The 17667-nt window shown below is 36.1% G+C and overlaps 2 protein-coding genes across 3 annotated transcripts in view; one reads left to right on the top strand and one right to left on the bottom strand.

The window, feature by feature from the left end:
- Positions 1 to 4121: 4121 nt before the first annotated feature.
- On the top strand, positions 4122 to 9493 carry LOC111409226 (alpha-mannosidase 2). Of its 2 annotated transcripts, XM_023039233.1 has the most exons (4): positions 4123 to 4948; positions 5302 to 5451; positions 5814 to 5846; positions 6373 to 9493. In XM_023039233.1, the coding sequence occupies exons 1-4, from the start codon at positions 4397 to 4399 to the stop codon at positions 9106 to 9108; spliced, it is 3471 nt and encodes a 1156-aa protein (XP_022895001.1). In that variant the 5' UTR covers positions 4123 to 4396; the 3' UTR covers positions 9109 to 9493. The 2 variants fall into 2 exon arrangements, with proteins under 2 accessions (XP_022895002.1, XP_022895001.1); XM_023039234.1 differs by lacking the exon at positions 5814 to 5846 and having other exon boundaries at positions 4122 to 4948.
- Positions 9494 to 9872: 379 nt separating this feature from the next.
- Positions 9873 to 17667, bottom strand: part of LOC111409538 (mannose-1-phosphate guanyltransferase alpha-like) — an 8797-nt gene continuing 1002 nt past the window's right edge. Inside the window, exons 3-13 of the mRNA XM_023039579.1 lie at positions 17318 to 17378; positions 17107 to 17153; positions 16806 to 16898; positions 16614 to 16704; positions 12395 to 12443; positions 11927 to 12043; positions 11689 to 11836; positions 11114 to 11206; positions 10977 to 11045; positions 10250 to 10292; positions 9873 to 10168 (exon numbers count right to left, since the gene is read on the bottom strand). Coding sequence (XP_022895347.1) covers positions 10068 to 10168; positions 10250 to 10292; positions 10977 to 11045; positions 11114 to 11206; positions 11689 to 11836; positions 11927 to 12043; positions 12395 to 12443; positions 16614 to 16704; positions 16806 to 16898; positions 17107 to 17153; positions 17318 to 17378 — 912 coding nt within the window. The 3' untranslated portion in view covers positions 9873 to 10067. The remainder of the gene's footprint in view (positions 10169 to 10249; positions 10293 to 10976; positions 11046 to 11113; positions 11207 to 11688; positions 11837 to 11926; positions 12044 to 12394; positions 12444 to 16613; positions 16705 to 16805; positions 16899 to 17106; positions 17154 to 17317; positions 17379 to 17667) is intronic.

Raw genomic sequence — 17667 nt, forward strand, 5'->3', positions numbered from 1 at the left:
TTCTTCTAGCTGGTCAAACACAATTGCAATTTGACAGTCCAGGCGTCGGTTCTACAACTTCACCCCTATCCACGTGGGTGTACTCGGAGGACAATACTCGAACCGGAATGGTGAAATTTGTTGCCGCCACTGAGTTGCCTCTGGCTATTGCAAACAACCAACACTTCGTCTCGTTCGTGAAAGAATATTCACAACCGAGGTATGTTGGGGTAAGTCGAAACACTCTTCGTGCCGATACAATAAATTATTTCAATAATTCAAAACAACAATTAATTATGGATTTGCAACAATATGGGGGTGTTATATCTTTAACTTCTGATATATGGGAAGGGGTTAATAAAAGAGCATATATAGCTGAAACCGCACACTATATAGACCACTTTGGTGCATGCATAAGAAAATTATTGCTTTTAGAATTATTGAGTTTCCTCACAATGCTAATAACATATATAATGCTATTATCAGTATTGTTAGAGAATATCATTGCAAGACTAAAATTCGATCTTTTACTTTTGATAATGCTAGTGTTAATAAGGTAGTCATCGATAAATTGTGTAGGACACTTCAACCTGATTTTTGTGGGTATTTGTTTCATATTCTTTGTGTGTGTCATATCTTGAATTTAATTGTGTAAGATGATTTAAAACATATAAAGGATGAACTTCAAAGGATTAGGAATGCATTAGTATATATTACGATATCTCCTAGTAGAAAACAAACATTTGAAGACTTTGTGCCAAACTAGGGATGACGACTGCTAAAACATTTGTTGGCGACGTAGGCCATAGATGAAACTCTACTTACTTGCTATTAAAGTCATGTGAAGGTTTCGAAAATTTAATAACTGACTTTTATAACAATAGACACATTAAAAGTGATGACGATGGTATGTTAAATGAATTCAATTGGATTTTAACTTTGAAAGTTCAACGATTTTTAACATCTTTTTATAAGACAACAAAAATTTTATTTGGCGTTTATTATCTGACAAGCTGTATGGTTCTTGAATGCCTTTATATAATTGCAAGAATATTTCATAAATATAAAAAATGATCCTACTTTTAGTGAAATTATAATTGCTATAGAATTAAAGTTTAGAAAATATTGGGAAGAACTGCCTATGTTATTTCCTTTAGCATGCGCAATGAACCCCCGATATAATATTTCGGGAACTAAATACGTAATTGATCAAATCAATAAAGTTTTAATACTTGATACACCTATCACCTATAAGAATTCACAGCAAACATTATGTGGAATGTATGATTATATGCGAAAAGAATGGGTGCAAATGTTAGTCGGGTACCCTCTGCACCTACTCCTTCTGCTGAAATTGAAAAAGATGATGTCGAAATAATAAATCTATTTCAAGGCATTAATACATTTAGATATGATGCAACTGCAATGTGTTCATTTAGTGTCATGTCGTCTGCATTTGCATCTCATCAAACATCGGTCGAAACTCAAAATGTGATGCCTGCCGAATTAATTGATTACTTCAATCATAATATGCTAACAGGTAGAACAATTAAAAAAAGTTCAGAAGAAGTAATTGAATTCTGGCGGTTCATTTTCGACTACAAGATAAATATGCTGTAATTGCATGTCGTCAGGTAAATAATATTTGATTTAATTATATTAATCAAAATTTCTTTATTTTTTAATCGTTAAATGTAATTTTCTTTAAAAAAAAGTACACATTACAATAAGTTATTCGTGTACAATTTTTAACTCCGCCTACTTAAAATTATGTAGCCGGTCCCAAATCCGGATAAAGGAAGAGAGTTTACATTTTATCTACTTTAAAAAGAAATCAAAAATATATATTTTTTATAAATGTATTTCAAAAAATAATTCGTCTTCATTATATAAATATTTTATATTTTATAAAAAGTATTACAATATGATATAAATAAATAAATAAAAAATTATTTTCGTTAAATTATTTGTATTTTTTAACACTTTTTATTTTTTTTAAAAGTGTTTTCTATTATTTTATTTATTTGTAAAACTCTTCAAAAAAAAAAAAAGCTCGGCTCGACCCACGAGCTCGTGCGATTAAGGACCAAGCCGAGCCACCACTAGTGTCGCTACAATCACCACTACCCGTCACACAAAATTAAGCACAAGAAAAATAGGAAAAAAAGAAAAAGAAACCATAAACATTAGAGCTGGACAAAACTCTAAAGCCGAACCTGACTTGACCTAAATTGAACTGAAATCGAACGAGTATCTGAATCAAAAACTGATGAATTTAGTTCAATTCTCGGTTCTAGATCAAGAATTTAATAATTGACTAAGAACCAAATCTCCCTAATTTTTTAATTAATTATTTTAAATTTGCTAACTAATTAGTTTAGCTCAAACCCAAAAATATGATTTTTCCTATTTCTAATTTTTAGTCCAAATCCAACTTAATCAAATTATTATAAGTTTTACCCAAATATGTTATTCTATCATAGTGTCGTTTCTATTATTTTGAAGAAATCAAATTGAAGCTTGACTGTGGCTCTCTTAATTATTGTGAGCGTGCGCCATCTTCCTCTTCATGTGATTTTAACAATCAAATTTCTAAATAACTCAATAAAGAGAGATGCAAAAATACATAAAATTGGACTACGTTATTTTTAAGAGCTAAGATTAAAATATCATTGGCTGAATTAACGTAGTTTTGTAAATATTAAAATTTAATTATAGTACGAAACCCGGGAACTGAATGGAATAGAATCCGAGCGGTTCGCTAATTAAATTTGGACTCAACGGTTCCACTTACTAAATACCTGAAACTTTATGGTCTTATTCGATTCTCTTTAGAGCTGAACCAAACTAGACCATGTCTAGCACCGAATCAGACCATGTCCAGCCATAATAAACATAAGATTTGAAGAACTTATCTTTCCTACAACAGAATCAAGCTCTTTAGTCTTAATCCAATGACAGATCACGTACACACACACACACACATTATTTTGGGCATTCTTTACTTGTGTAGAGCTAGTGGAGTAGAGTGAGCCCAGGACTTGGACCACAAAGCATTTCGTGTTATGTAAAAAAGTAATGGAGGCAATTTGTAGGTCAATGGATGTAAAGAGTCGTAGGCAACCAGAACTCGTCGTGCGCTAGTTAAGGTATCCAGGTCTTAGAGGCAAACCTGCCGAAAGCATAGTTTTAAGGTCCAATGGGAAGGCAAGCCTAAAATCCACCTCTTGCATTAGATAGACTGTAATGAATGCGCCCCCAGGGCACATCTCCAAGTGATAAAAGGGGAGGGTGGAGAAATTCAACTTTGCTTGAGGCTGCTGCGTCAATGGTTCGAATCCTGAAATATGGATTTGGCTCTTGGGTAAGTACAAGTGTACAAGCAGCCTTTCACTCTGTACCCTTGGAGGCATAACCTGCGATTTACCTTTCTCACGATTCTCCAGGGCAGGGGTGATGGGAGACCCTTAAGGTTAGGGTTTAACCTTTTTTTTAGACTGTAATGAATGCTAGTGGTAGATTTAGGGAAAAATTCGGACAGAATTGAAATGAACTTTTTAACTTTTGGAACTCGAATATGATAATGTGTTGGTTAAAGAGATAATAGTGTAGAAAAAGATGGTGTTGGTTGTGTTAGTTTATTGTGTCGGATTGAAAATGTAGTTTGAAATGGTGGTGATTTGCTTGCGGGTGTTGGTAGTGGATTTAGACCAAGAATGCAATGGTTTGACTCCATTTTAGATAATGGTGTGGAACTCGAGGTGGCAACGGTGCCCGTGTTGGGTGGGTGGCACAAATTAAACGTTTGGGTAAAGTTTGAGAGAAAAGGAAAAGTTTTTGACCATGATTGCAATTCTCCCAAAAATAAATTCTAAAGAATAAAGTGTTATTTTTATCCCTAGCAAATAATAGCAGGAATAAAAGGAAGAAAAAGTGTGAGTACAAAAAATCCAATCCAAATAGTTATATACGAGACGGAATAAAAAGGAAGAAAAAGTGAAAGTACAAAAAAATCTACTCCAAATAATATACTAGTTAGTAGTTACTTTAAAAATACTTACTTATTTTCGAAGTTGATTAATTAAAAACAAATGATTTAATATTTACGTATAATTACCAAACAAGCTATTAACACTTGTACAGGGCAGCTTCGATTCATGCTCATCATCCACCATCACAAAATTCATTTATCAGATCGAAGGGGCGTGAATATACAACAATTTTTTGGTCCCAATTCCTCTCTGGAAAATTCAAAGTGACTAATTTCTTTGTTCAAACGTTTGGAAAAAGCAAGAAAATCTGAATCAAGAAGTCAAGATTATCCTTAATGAAATCTTGACTGAGAGGAAGACTTCCAATTATATAATCTCATCACTGTATATCCAGCTTCCATTTCCCTTCCGATCTCGCCACTGTCATGGCTTTTTCCTCCCGCCGTGGAGGTAGTGGTTGGGTGAATTCCCTCCTCCCTTCCACAGCCGCAAAATCCACTTCCAAACAAACCCGCAGTAGCCTCAAGCCCCGTCGGCGCACTACCACCGCCTTCCGTGACTTTATCCTCTCCAACTTCTTCACCATCGGGCTTTTATTTTCTCTTTTTCTTTTCCTCTTCCTCCTGTTTCGCTTTGGTGTACCTAGACCTCACCAGTTTCGGGCCGCCCGGTCCCGATTCCCTCGGTCCAGGAAGCCCGTCATCCATAAGTCTGTTAACGACACCGTTTTGACGGCCGCCGTTGATATTACTACCAAAGAACTGTATGATAAGATCCAATTCTTGGATGAGGATGGTGGTCCGTGGAAACAGGGGTGGAAGGTAACTTACAAAGGGAGTGAATGGAATAATGAAAAATTGAAAGTGTTCGTGGTGCCGCATTCGCACAATGATCCGGGCTGGAAACTCACTGTTGAAGAGTATTATGATCGCCAGTCCAGGCATATTCTTGACACAATAGTTGAAACACTTTCCAAGGTTATTTTTCTTCTTGGCATTTATTTTAAATTGATTTCATTGATCAGAGTTTTTACCTTTAGATGTGATCGCGTTCTTATTTACGAGTTCGATTTCTTTCTGTTAACTGTTGGTTACTTCATGATCGATCTTAACTTCTTTGAGTATTGGGGAAATTTAACTTACCGGGCTTCTATTGTTGTTTTGCCTTCTGGCTTAACGATGTGAATTCCTGTTTAACGCTGAATTGTAGCATTTTCTGGGCAACTGGGAAGCAGAATAAATTCATTATCATTATTTATGTATTGTAACTTTGTCTTTAAACATTAAGTTTCTAGATTTAAATTTGATTGGTTAGACTTACATATTTGTAGGATAATCGTCGTAAATTTATATGGGAAGAGATGTCTTACTTGGAAAGATGGTGGAGGGATGCTTCAGATGTTAAAAAAGAATCCTTCATCAATTTAGTGCAGAATGGACAGTTGGAAATTGTCGGAGGTGGATGGGTGATGAATGATGAGGTAATACTTGTGCAGATTTTTTAAACATAGGCATAAATTCACACTTCTCTAATTTTTGTTGCATTTGCATGTTCTGTTTTGTCTATACTTTATCTAGGATGGCATTAAAGTGCAATTTTCTAGCTACTCATTTTTTGTTTCATCCATGACTTTGAAAGAGCACAAGTCAGGTTGCATTATTTGTACTTAATCTCTTGTACACGGTGTTCAAACCTCAAATGCTGTACTTTTCTCAACTCATAGAAAACTAATTTCACCTTGATAGTGTAATGAAATTCCTATAATGTTTGGTGGAAAATTGTTTTCTATTTTATCTTTATTTAACTATATTGGCTACTGATTTTTTTCATTCCTTTGTGCAGGCTAATTCACATTATTTTGCTATCATTGAACAGGTACAAGGGAACATATCTTTGGTCATTCTTGTAGTGCACGTATTTCATTTTCACCACCATTTAATAGTTCATACTATTGAATTGCCTTATCTCTTTAATAAATAGCTGTTTTCATCTGTGTTCCCATGACTATTTTTTATGAAATAGTATGAAAATCTTGAATATAAGGTAGCAGAGTAGGGAAAGCTACTTGGCCAATTTCTTTTGGAATGATAATGGCGATGCATTCTAAGTGTTTGTTATGCTTTTCTGAAGTTCTCTGGCCCATTGCTAGATTTCAAGCTCTGTGAAATGGTAGATTTTATATATTTAGGAGATATTTAATTTCTGCCATCTGATACTTCTAATAGGATCTAGTTTATCCATCTGGAACTTTGATGCACATATTTTGTGCATGCATGTCTGTGCAGTTACATACCGGTTCTTATAGTCTACCTACGCATATATTCATATAATTGTTGGAGCTTGTTGAAACGATTTGATTTGTATCACTTCTTCTCTAATTTTTCTGTATCTCATACCTCAGATTACAGAGGGAAATATGTGGTTAAATGAGACTGTTGGAGTAATCCCAAGAAATTCCTGGTCTATTGATCCGTTTGGGTATTCATCCACCATGGCTTATCTTCTCCGCCGGATGGGGTTTGAAAACATGCTTATACAGAGGACACATTACGAGTTGAAGAAGGAGCTGTCATGGCATAAAAATTTGGAGTATGTATGGCGACAGAGCTGGGATGCTGACGAAACAACCGATATTTTTGTCCACATGATGCCCTTCTATTCTTATGATATTCCACATACGTGTGGGCCAGAGCCTGCTGTTTGTTGTCAGTTTGATTTTGCTCGAATGCGTGGATTTGTTTATGAGCTCTGCCCCTGGGGAGAACATCCTGTGGAAACCAACCAGGAAAATGTGAAGGAGAGAGCATATAAATTATTGGATCAGTATAAAAAGAAATCAACACTTTACCGAACAAATACACTTCTTGTTCCACTTGGAGATGATTTCCGCTACATCAGCATTGATGAAGCAGAAGCCCAGTTCAGGAATTATCAGTTGTTGTTTGATTATATTAATTCTGACCCTAGCTTGAATGCTGAAGCTAATTTTGGGACTTTGGATGATTATTTCCGAACATTACGTGAGGAAGCTGACAGAATAAATTATTCACGTCCTGGCGAGATTGGCTCTGATCAGATTGGAGGCTTTCCTTCTCTATCGGGTGACTTCTTTACATACGCTGATAGAAATCAAGATTATTGGAGCGGCTATTATGTCTCCAGACCTTTCTTCAAGGCAGTGGACCGTGTATTGGAGCAAACACTCCGTGGCGCAGAAATGATGATGGCCTTTTTATTGGGATACTGCCAGAAACCACAATGCGAAAAGTTGCCTACTGGGTTTTCATACAAGTTGACAGCCGCTAGACGGAACTTAGCGTTATTTCAGCATCATGATGGTGTGACTGGTACAGGTAAGGATCATGTGGTTGAAGATTATGGGACACGGATGCATATGGCTTTACAAGACCTGCAAATTTTTATGTCTAAGGCTATTGAAGTTTTGCTTGGGATTCACCATGAGAAAAATGATCATAACCCAGCTCAGTTTGAACCGGCCCAACTAAGATCTAAATACAATGCTCAACCTGTGCATAGAGCAATCAGCTTGCATGAAGGAACTGTGCAAACTGTGGTCATCTTTAACCCTTTGGAGCAAATGTGTAACGAGGTTGTGATGCTTGTTGTCGTAAGGCCTGATGTTACTGTTCTGGACTCGAACTGGACATGTGTCAAAAGCCAAATCTCTCCCGAACTGCATCATGACAAAAACAAGATGTTTACTGGAAAACATCGTGTCTATTGGAAAGCTTCTATTCCTGCTTTGGGATTGCAAACATATTATATCGCAAATGGATTTGTTGGATGTGAGAAGGCCAAACCGGCAAGACTGAGGGTTTTCACTCCGTCCAACGATCTATCTTGTCCAGCTCCATATACTTGTACCAAATTAGAAAGTGACACGGTTGAAATCAGGAACCAACGCCAGACACTCACATTTAGAGTAAATCATGGTGTATTGCAGAAAATTAGTAGTGATGGTCACGTGTATGTTGTGGATGAAGAAATAGGAATGTACTCTAGTACTGAGAGTGGAGCATACCTATTTAAACCAAATGGCGAGGCTGAGTCTATTATTCAAGCTGCAGGGCAAATTGTGGTTTCAGAGGGCCACTTGGTGCAGGAAGTTCACTCTTACCCAAAAACAGCATGGGAGACATCTCCCATCTCTCATAGCACCCGTATTTATAATGGTGAAAATACGGTACAGGAATTTGTGATTGAGAAGGAGTATCATGTTGAGCTTCTTGGGAATGATTTCAATGATAAAGAATTGATAGCTAGATACAAGACTAATATTGATAACAGGAGAGTCTTTTACTCGGATCTAAATGGATTCCAAATGAGCCGGAGAGAAACTTATGATAAGATCCCTCTGCAAGGAAATTACTATCCGATGCCCTCCCTCGCATTTATGCAAAACCCAAATGGACAACGCTTCTCCATTCACACACGGCAGTCCTTAGGTGTGGCTAGCTTAAAAAATGGGTGGTTGGAGATCATGCTTGATCGTCGACTGGTGAGGGATGATGGCCGTGGTCTAGGCCAAGGAGTGATGGATAACCGTCCTATGAATGTACTTTTCCATATCCTCGTGGAGTCGAACATTTCATCGTCTGCAAATCTAACTCCAAATCCTTCTCCTCGGAGTCCTTCTCTACTCTCTCATCTTGTTGGTGCTCACTTGAACTATCCATTAAATGTATTCATTGCTAAGAAACCTCAAGAAATATCCGTACAACCACCTCCGAGATCCTTCTCTCCATTGGCAGCTTCCTTGCCATGTGATTTGCATGTCATGAGTTTTAAGGTTCCTCAGCCATTAAAATACTCCCAGCAGACAGTCGATGATTCCAGGTTTGTTCTTGTTTTGCATAGGCAACATTACGACCCCTCTTACTGTAGAAAGGGCAGGTCTCAGTGTTCGAATCTGGCTGACGAGCCAGTCAATTTGTTTGATATGTTCAAAGGGTTAGCAGTTTTGAATGCAAAACCAACCTCTCTGAATCTTTTACATGAAGACACTGATATGCTTGGGTATGATAGGCACTTTGGAGATGGTGCCCAGGAAGGGCATGTTCTTATTTCTCCCATGGAAATACAGGCTTACAAATTACAATTACGACCACATCAATGAATCCACCCCCTCAGCCCTCGTCTGTTATCTATCAGAACTTGAATCATATGCTGTAATATGACTACACTTCTAACCAAGTCAAAGCTCATGCAACTTGCTGTTCGCGGAATTTTGTAGAAACAGAGCATTGTCATAGGAAGTTTTTTCTGCTCTTCAATTTCTTGGAAAACGCTCGTCTAAATTGTTGTCGCTTCTGTCCTAGCATTTACGACGATGGCTGCCTTACTGGAAGATCTGTATTATTAGAAGTCTGTTAACTTCTGTTGAACTTTTTCCGACTATATTTTGCTTTGAGGTTTATAGGTTATGAAGATCAGATATGCTTTCCAGTTTGCGAAGGCCGTTCTTGATAAGGGGTTATACGTGTTTTCTTATTTTCTTTTCAGTTTTGCTTTCTTTACCTTTCTTCCCTGCGAATCCTTCCTTATGATCAAACTATGGATGCTCTAATAAAGCCACTGTTGATATTTTTGTGAAGTAAATATTTTGTTAAGAGCTGACGAGAATAAGGAGACACTAGCACATTAAAGATTTGCAATGACATTCAAATTCTTTGTCGTTAACTCCCAAATGGGGTGTTTCCCTGGCACTTCTCATGCATTTCCAGTTATAATATTTCACATTACAGATCAATTTTAATGCTTTTTTCACAATCTTTCTTTTTTAGTTTTTTGGCCTAAATGTTACTAGACAATTTAACTCAAGTCTGTTCATTGAAAGATGCATTGGTCAAGCAAACAGATGCTCTGTAGATAGTAAACTCATTTAAGCTCAGCCAAGTAAACTTTTTTAAGCTTAGGCAAACAAGCTCTTACTGACTAAAACGGTGCAGCCTCTTCTTAACAGGTCAATTAACCGTATCGAAATGTGAATCTTAGAGAAAATAAATGGTATATGAATTGACTTTTAACTCAAATATCTAGATGACATTGAGGCCTCCAGGATAGATGCTACAAATATCATAGAATGATCTCATCCTGTACGCTTTCGTTGAGTGACTTATTTGGAAGAACAATGCTGTTAATCACAACCACCTCGTCTTCAACAGTCACAGCCTCCCCTGCATCATAGCGTCAATATAAGACCATTCTAACAACTTTTTAATAAATAGCATAAAACCTCGAAAATCAGAGTGAAGTACCTAATATGGTTATTCCAAGCTTCTTGTTGTAGTCCCCATCAGCCTGAAACAATGGTTCAAATCTTGTTTAGTCATGAATGTGCTAACATGAATTTAACTTTAGCTTAGACATACATGGCATGTCTGGTAGAATGTACTATACAAGTTTGATCGGTATCAAGGAAGAATAAAAAAGCTTAATCTCGTTCAGTATATGTTGTGTCTAGTACTGCAAACCAAACTTGCACATTTATATTGATCTAGTTTTCTATTTCATGTTTGTTGAAAAATGAAGCTGGACGATGTCTTTATATATCCTTGAGTGTAATCAAGAAAAATCAGGCACAAAGTGATCAGAATATACTGATCTTGAATTTTTCACAACTGATAATGTCTTTGCTAAGCTAGGTGATTATGACGTGAAACTTAATTTAAAACAATATATCCATCAGTTGGCCTCAAAGATTATAAACTAAATTTGTGTACTTCAGGTTATATGCCTTTTGGATGGCTCTAAATTTATCAGAAATTTCGTTAAGGAAGCACAACATTCCCAACAATCCTATAAATTTAGCAACCAATAGAGAAATCTTCGACAATAAAAGGAGTTGAAAATTTAAAGCTAGCCACGGTGATTTTGGTAAAAAGAGCTCTACAGCATAAAGATTATAGAGAATAATTTATCAGAAAAATATAATCATACTCGTAAACAAACTTAGGCTGCTAATTTAGGTGCTGACAAATTTACCTGAACGCGAGACCATTTCCCGATAGATGACTTCCACCCCACAATAGAATGCATTACAACAGCATTTTCCTGGGCAATTATACAATAATGTTATGACGAGTTTATTTAAACCACATCATGAGCAGTTCAGCACTCACATCAATTTCTACATCATCTAAGATGATGCAATTTATAAGTCGTACACCAGGTGCAACACGGACATTTGCTGATATCGAAACGTTGGGTCCAATCTGTTCGCACAGCAACAGCGAAATTAGTAATAATGGTAGGGAGGCATACAGCTGTAATAATTTCCGTCTGAAAGTTTATGAAGAGTCATTGTTCATGAAAAAAGTTGACAAAGAATTTATTCTCTAAAATGATGTAAATTAATTCATTCCCAACATTTAATACAAATAAGAAAAGTTTCCTCTCAAGTCTCAAGCATATATATGTCTAGAAAGAAGTTACTTTTAGGTTCATTCTTGCCATATTTAATTTTTAAAGTTACCTCATTGACTAACTAACTTAAGTTTCTAAAAAATTAACTTTTAAGCTTAGTCAAACATGCTCAAAATTGGTATCCTACACAAGAGGAATTACTGAAAACTGGAAATTTTTGAAATGTGCTTAAATGTCTATAGGGAAGATGGACAGCTTGGGCGACAAATGAAAGGGCCTGATGAAATTCTGAAGTGAAACATAACTGAGAAATACATTAACAGGAGATGACCTTCGCGGTTGGGTGTACTTTTGCTGATGGATGAATACAGACATCGCCAACAACCGTGGCATTCTTTGTGCCATCTCCTTTGGCCAGGAGATCTGGAGAGGCAATTCGGAATTGAGCAAGGTACAAAGCAGAACATTTAATAGAGATTCTGAAAAGTAAGATGCAAATTCAAATAAGATGGTCAAAACTTCTTGGCACAAGAAAGAAGAGGCATGGATATCTAGTAAAATTACTTCACCCTGGAGTCTTGATCTGTTCCCAGAAGTCCATGGTCTCGTATGTATATAATTGCTTCTTTCCAGCAAGAGGTGACAGGATATCTTGGTCCAATCTGACAAAATCTGTAGGAGGAGACCTATATGAAAGATAAAATCAACATGGGGATTGACACAAAGTATCTTTTCAACTCTCAATTCATGTTTTACTTAAAAAAACAAAAAAAACAAAAACAAAGCACTGCTCTGGACCCAATTTGAACAATTTGATGGCTGAGATCTATCTTGTTCAAAAAGAGTGAGTGCCATGCAATGGAGTTTTAATCCTCTCTGAATTTGATCCAGATATCCCCAGCCACATATGTTTACAGTCATGTGAACTCTTATTCTTCTATGCTGTAGCAATAGATACATGGTACTCCCATACTTGTTCTTCTAATATGTTCAAATAACCAGAATAGCCAACAAAGAAAAATGACAAGACTCGATACCTTGCCGTGATCTGAAGTGCTTCAAAACTGGTTACATGATGCACATTAGCTGCAACAACAAAATAAATTCTAAATATCAACATGGAGTGCCTACCCATGATGACATTAAAAATGCTTGATGGGTGCATAACTGTTCAAGTCAATGGAAAAGGCAGAAGAACTTCATTATAGAAGTTTGAAGTTTAAATGCTAAACATCCAGCAAGTTCTCAGAATACGTTTGGTTTTCCATTATACTATCCACGGCCAAGAAATAAATTTAACAGCTTTGAAATATCCTATAAAGGTCAACTTACAGATCATGCTCATATTAAACATTTTTCAGTTCAATAATTTAATTAAGCATATGCAAATGGTGGTAGAAGACACATTCATATTCTAAAAATGCAGTACTTTGAACTAAAGTAAACTCAGCTCTAAAAATGATAGATGGTTGTCAGATAAGAATTGGGGAGTGTACGTCAAGAAAATATAATATTAATGTCACTATGACCAAATATGCCACTCCTCCGAATAAAAGAAAAAAGCCACTGTTCCTAAATTAAGTAATGGACAACTAGATTTCAATATGAATATTATTTGAAAGAACTGGGGAATGTATGTCAAGAAAATATAATATTAATGTCACTATGACCAAACATGCCATTCCTCCGAATTAAAAAAAAAAAAAAAGCCACTCTTCCTAATTTAAGCAATGGATAACTAGATTTCAATACGAATATTATTTGAAAGATTTAAACTAAAAGTTTTCGTTTACTTTGTCATAGATACTGCAGCTAGTGTCTTATAAAAGACAAACAAGTTTATATAAAGGATAAGATATGACCTTGCATTCTCGGATGTATGTGTTACTTGGTCCAAAGGACTACTATAGCTTAGTCCTTGATGTCATTAAATGGACAAAACAAATGGCAAATTCATTGATTTGCTGATCTTAATTCTAATGCCTTACTCTCTTCTGCATTTTACTTGAATAAAACAGAAAGAATCACGATCAGATACTTTTTGTGCCACCAAGTCACATTGTCATGAATGCTCCAATCTCTCTTCCCACCCAAGAAAAGGGAAATAAGTCACAACAACTACGTTTAGTTGACTATCTAATACTTAATATCTTGGGAAACACAAACAAAATTAACCATTTTTTTTAACAATTACCTTCCAAAGTTATTCCATAGAAATCTGTATCCATAGCCTGAATGCCACTATTCAATGTGTTACATCTAAAGCAAAACAGGCACGTAAAACTTAATTTCTCTCTTTAGGAACTGGATTAGGTTGAATATCTTCTTTGCTTCACTCTTACATTAGACATCTTTGCATTTTTCTCAAATGAACAAGGAAATATTAACTTCCCAAAGCATTTCCAACATCCAAATTAGCTAAAGCAAAATAATTATTTCTTATTCACGAAGTCGAATTCAAAGATTAAGTTGATTGCTAGTTGCAAATATAATAGTCATCACTCACTGCCTTCATCTTTAACCTCGTATTCCAATCAAGGTAATTCTTTATCTGAAAACATTTCATGAACGACATCAATTATCAGATTTAAAAATTTGTATGCTCATAAGATTCTTATAGCAATCATTAAATCAGTGGTGGATTCAAAATTCAGGTTTAAGGGCAGAAAAATATATTATGGAGCATATTTTAAAGGAAGCCACCCATGAATTCTGACAAATCTGTCTACACTAGGAAGGAAAAATTCAAATTTTTTTAAGGGTGTTAGGAAATTGGTGAAACACTGAGAAACAGGCACTTGTCTGCCTTCCTTAGATTTACCGGCACATAAATTTTCTACCTCCATAGTCTTTTCAGTTTTCAGAAATATTTTCTTTTGAGTTGTCCATATGATGAACTGATTCTATATATGTTTAATATATAACATAACATACATTTCATCAGTTATCAATACTATGAACTCGCTATGTAAAGTAAAATAATTATCCTACTGCATATGAAAATTCTGTGCCACAAATTATGTGTGTTTGAGCTACATTATTTTGAAAGAATGCATTTTGAAATAGTAGATTGATGAAAAATGTGTGGTTAAAAAATGAGGAAACGTTTTGGATTTGCGTGTAATTATTTTACTGAAGAATGTGTGGCTGAAATGATATCAAATCACTATTTAATAATGTATTTTTCAGTGTTCTCTCTCGAGGCTTCAAGTTCCGACAATATTGGTGGCGTCTTCTCCCGCGGTTTCTGGTGGTCTCTGCTGTCGGTGGCTTGGGTCACTATCGTTCTTCATCCGGTCCAGTGTTTGTGACGATGAGACGTGTTTTTTGGGTTTCCAATGAATTTTATTTGTTTAAGGCTGGTATTTACCTATTGGGCTTTAAGTGGTTGGGCCTTCTTTTGGTTTCATTTTGTTTATTTGGGCTCTCGTCAGGTTGGATATTTATTTAAGTCAAATTTTATTTGGATAATTGGTTCCGTCACGTCATTGGATAAATTAGAATCATCCCTCATTTGTTTTAATGGTAAAAACTACTCAACTTGGGAATTTCAATATCAATTATTTGTCAAAGGAAAAGAGTTGTGGGGTCATCTTGATGGTAGTGATCCCGCCCCTAAAGATGTAGAGGCTTTGTCCAAATGGGAAATTAAAGATGTTCGGGTTATGACCTGGATCCTCAGTTCGGTAGAACCTCACCTTGTTCTCAATCTAAGGCCTTACAAAACTACTGCTGATATGTGGGATTACCTTAGTAAGGTTTACAAGCAGGACAACACGGCCCGTCGATTTCAATTGGAATATAAGTTGGCTAACTTTGCACAGGGGAGTCTTTCCATTGAGGGGTATTTTTCTGGTTTTCAAAATCTTTAGGCTGAATATTCAGACATTGTTTATGCTAATTTTCCCATTGCAGCTCTATCTGTTGTTCAAACAGTGCATGAGACAAGCAAGAGAGATCAATTCTTGATGAAGCTAAGTCTTGATTTTGAGGTTGCACGCTCTAATATGATGAATCGCCATCCTGTACCATCTCTAGATATTTGTTTAGGCGAACTCCTTCGTGAGGAGTAACATATTGTAACTCATGCTGCCATGGAACATATGGCTACTATTAGCACTCCTATTACTGTAGTTTATGCAGGAAAAGGAAGGAAAAAAGGTCGGGACATGCATGTTGTCCAGTGCTATAACTGTAAAGCCTTTGGTCATATTGCTCGGGATTGTCCTAAGAAATACTGTAACTATTGCAAGAAACAAAGTCATCACATCTCTGTTTGTCCCATTCGCCCTGAAAGAAAGCATACCACTGCATATCATACCTCCACTAGTGTTTCTAGCTCCGCTGCATTGCATGTTGCCTCACGAGTGGTTCCTAATCCGCTTCCACTACCTCCGCAAATCCGTCCACTCACTCCTGAAATGGTACAACAGATGATCAATTCTACTTTTTCTGCTTTAGGATCCTCAGGTAACCATACAGTTTCTTCTAAGCCATAGTTCTTTGACTCTAGCGCCTCCATATGACTAATACTGTTACTCCTCTTTCCAATATTAGAGAGTGATAGCAATTTAAACATTCACACCACTGATGGCAATTCTTTGCCTATCAATGCTGTTGGTGATCTTTCCTCTTACTTGACTAATGTTTTTGTGTCTCCTAACCTCTCTATAAATTTAATTTATGTTGGTCAATTGGTTGATCATAATTTTGATGTTCATTTCTCTCGTTCTGATTGTGTTGTGCGAGATCCAATGTCCAGAGAGATGATCGCGTAGGGGCCTAAAGTGGGATGTCTATTTCCCTTGGATATTTCTCCTTCCCCAATTCCCCCTCGTTCTCCTTTACTTTCTTTTGCATGTACTGGTGTTAGTCCTGGAACTCGGATGTACTTTGTACTTTATTTAATTCTGGTTTATTGAAAAATAAATGAAATTCTTCTCTTGATCTTTCTTTTGATTGTACTGCATGCAAAATTAATAAAAGTAAAGTTCTACCTTTTCCTCTCATGGATCTCATGCCTCACAATGTTTCGATATTATTCATAATGATATTTGAGAGATTTCATTTTATATTTCTCACGCAGGTTATAAGTAGTGTGAATATAATTACCCAATAATTGAATATCAATGCATAAAATAGAAACTCAAAAAATTTCAGCTTCTCCGCATCCATCCACTTAACTCACTGTTTTTTAGTTGATTCTTTACATAAAAGTCAATAGTCAAATAAGATAGTATATATAATGCAACTAACCTCTGTCTTCCTGGCGCATATATACATCCTCGATGGCGTCAAAAATTTTAGGAGTGAAGACGTAAACACCACAGTTTATCAGATCACTAACCTGTATTCCATGAGAAATAGGACCATAAATATGAAGCAAAGAAAAGCACGGGTCAAGTTTTATAAAAAAAGCAAAATTTATTCTTTACTCGTGATGCATACAAAGGTCTCAGGTTTTTCGGTGTAGTGCAACAGTTCCTTGGAAATTGGATCTGCAACCAACTCTCCAAACTGGTTGGCTGATTCAGCAGAAACCTGCATATGAAGTTTATTTATTAAGGGAGATCCTTGCATAACAAATTTGTTTTCTCAAACCCTTCCCTGATGATGAACAAATTATAAATAAAATTAAGTTTTCTAGAAACAACAACCAGTTCATGGCGAAAGAACAGAGCACCATCCACATCAACCTATTCTCCAGCAAAATTATGACAGCTTAAATAGTTTATACAACAGAACTTGCCTTAATAACTAGCAGTGTGCCCATCCCACCATACCTTTTATGGGCATCTGCAAACAACAAAAACAAAGAGAATATATAGAATCTCTGAAAATGAAATTGGGAAAACAAAGACAACCATAAAAGGGATGCTTTTGTCTTTTTCTCCTCGAAGTTATAAAATAATAACAGCAAAAGATTCATGAATTAGATGACCAATGAATTTGATGCTTACCCAGCATGTTTGGCAGTGGAAAATTGCAGCAGACATCACAATTCAGCAGAAAAATATGTGACTATGATGAACCAGAAACAGAAAAATTCATTTAGGAAGAGGTAATAGAGAAAGGATGGTGCAATGCATGCACAGAGAAATAATATAACTTATTGCAAAAAATTCTTCGTGTAGAAACAAGAAAGAAAATCCATGTCATCATTTTCTGAAATACAAAATGCTCGACTCAGAGATCAATTCTAAGTAGTGGTAAATTGCTTAGTTTACCAACAGAATTCTGTGTGCTTCAGTGTGTGCGCCTCAGTTGGGGAACTGAGCTACGAAGGAGTTATATAGCAGAGATAAAATGC

The sequence above is a fragment of the Olea europaea genome, chromosome 14, assembly GCF_002742605.1.
Source record: "Olea europaea var. sylvestris chromosome 14, O_europaea_v1, whole genome shotgun sequence".
NCBI lineage: Eukaryota > Viridiplantae > Streptophyta > Magnoliopsida > Lamiales > Oleaceae > Olea > Olea europaea.

Excerpts from the sequence above, each read along its gene's own strand:
- LOC111409226 (XM_023039233.1), top strand. The coding sequence starts at position 4,397 with ATGGCTTTTTCCTCCCGCCGTGGAGGTAGTGGTTGGGTGAATTCCCTC. Across the intron at positions 5,452-5,813 it reads GATGGGTGATGAATGATGAG|GCTAATTCACATTATTTTGC; the intron begins GTAATACTTGTG and ends TCCTTTGTGCAG. Across the intron at positions 5,847-6,372 it reads ATTTTGCTATCATTGAACAG|ATTACAGAGGGAAATATGTG; the intron begins GTACAAGGGAAC and ends CTCATACCTCAG.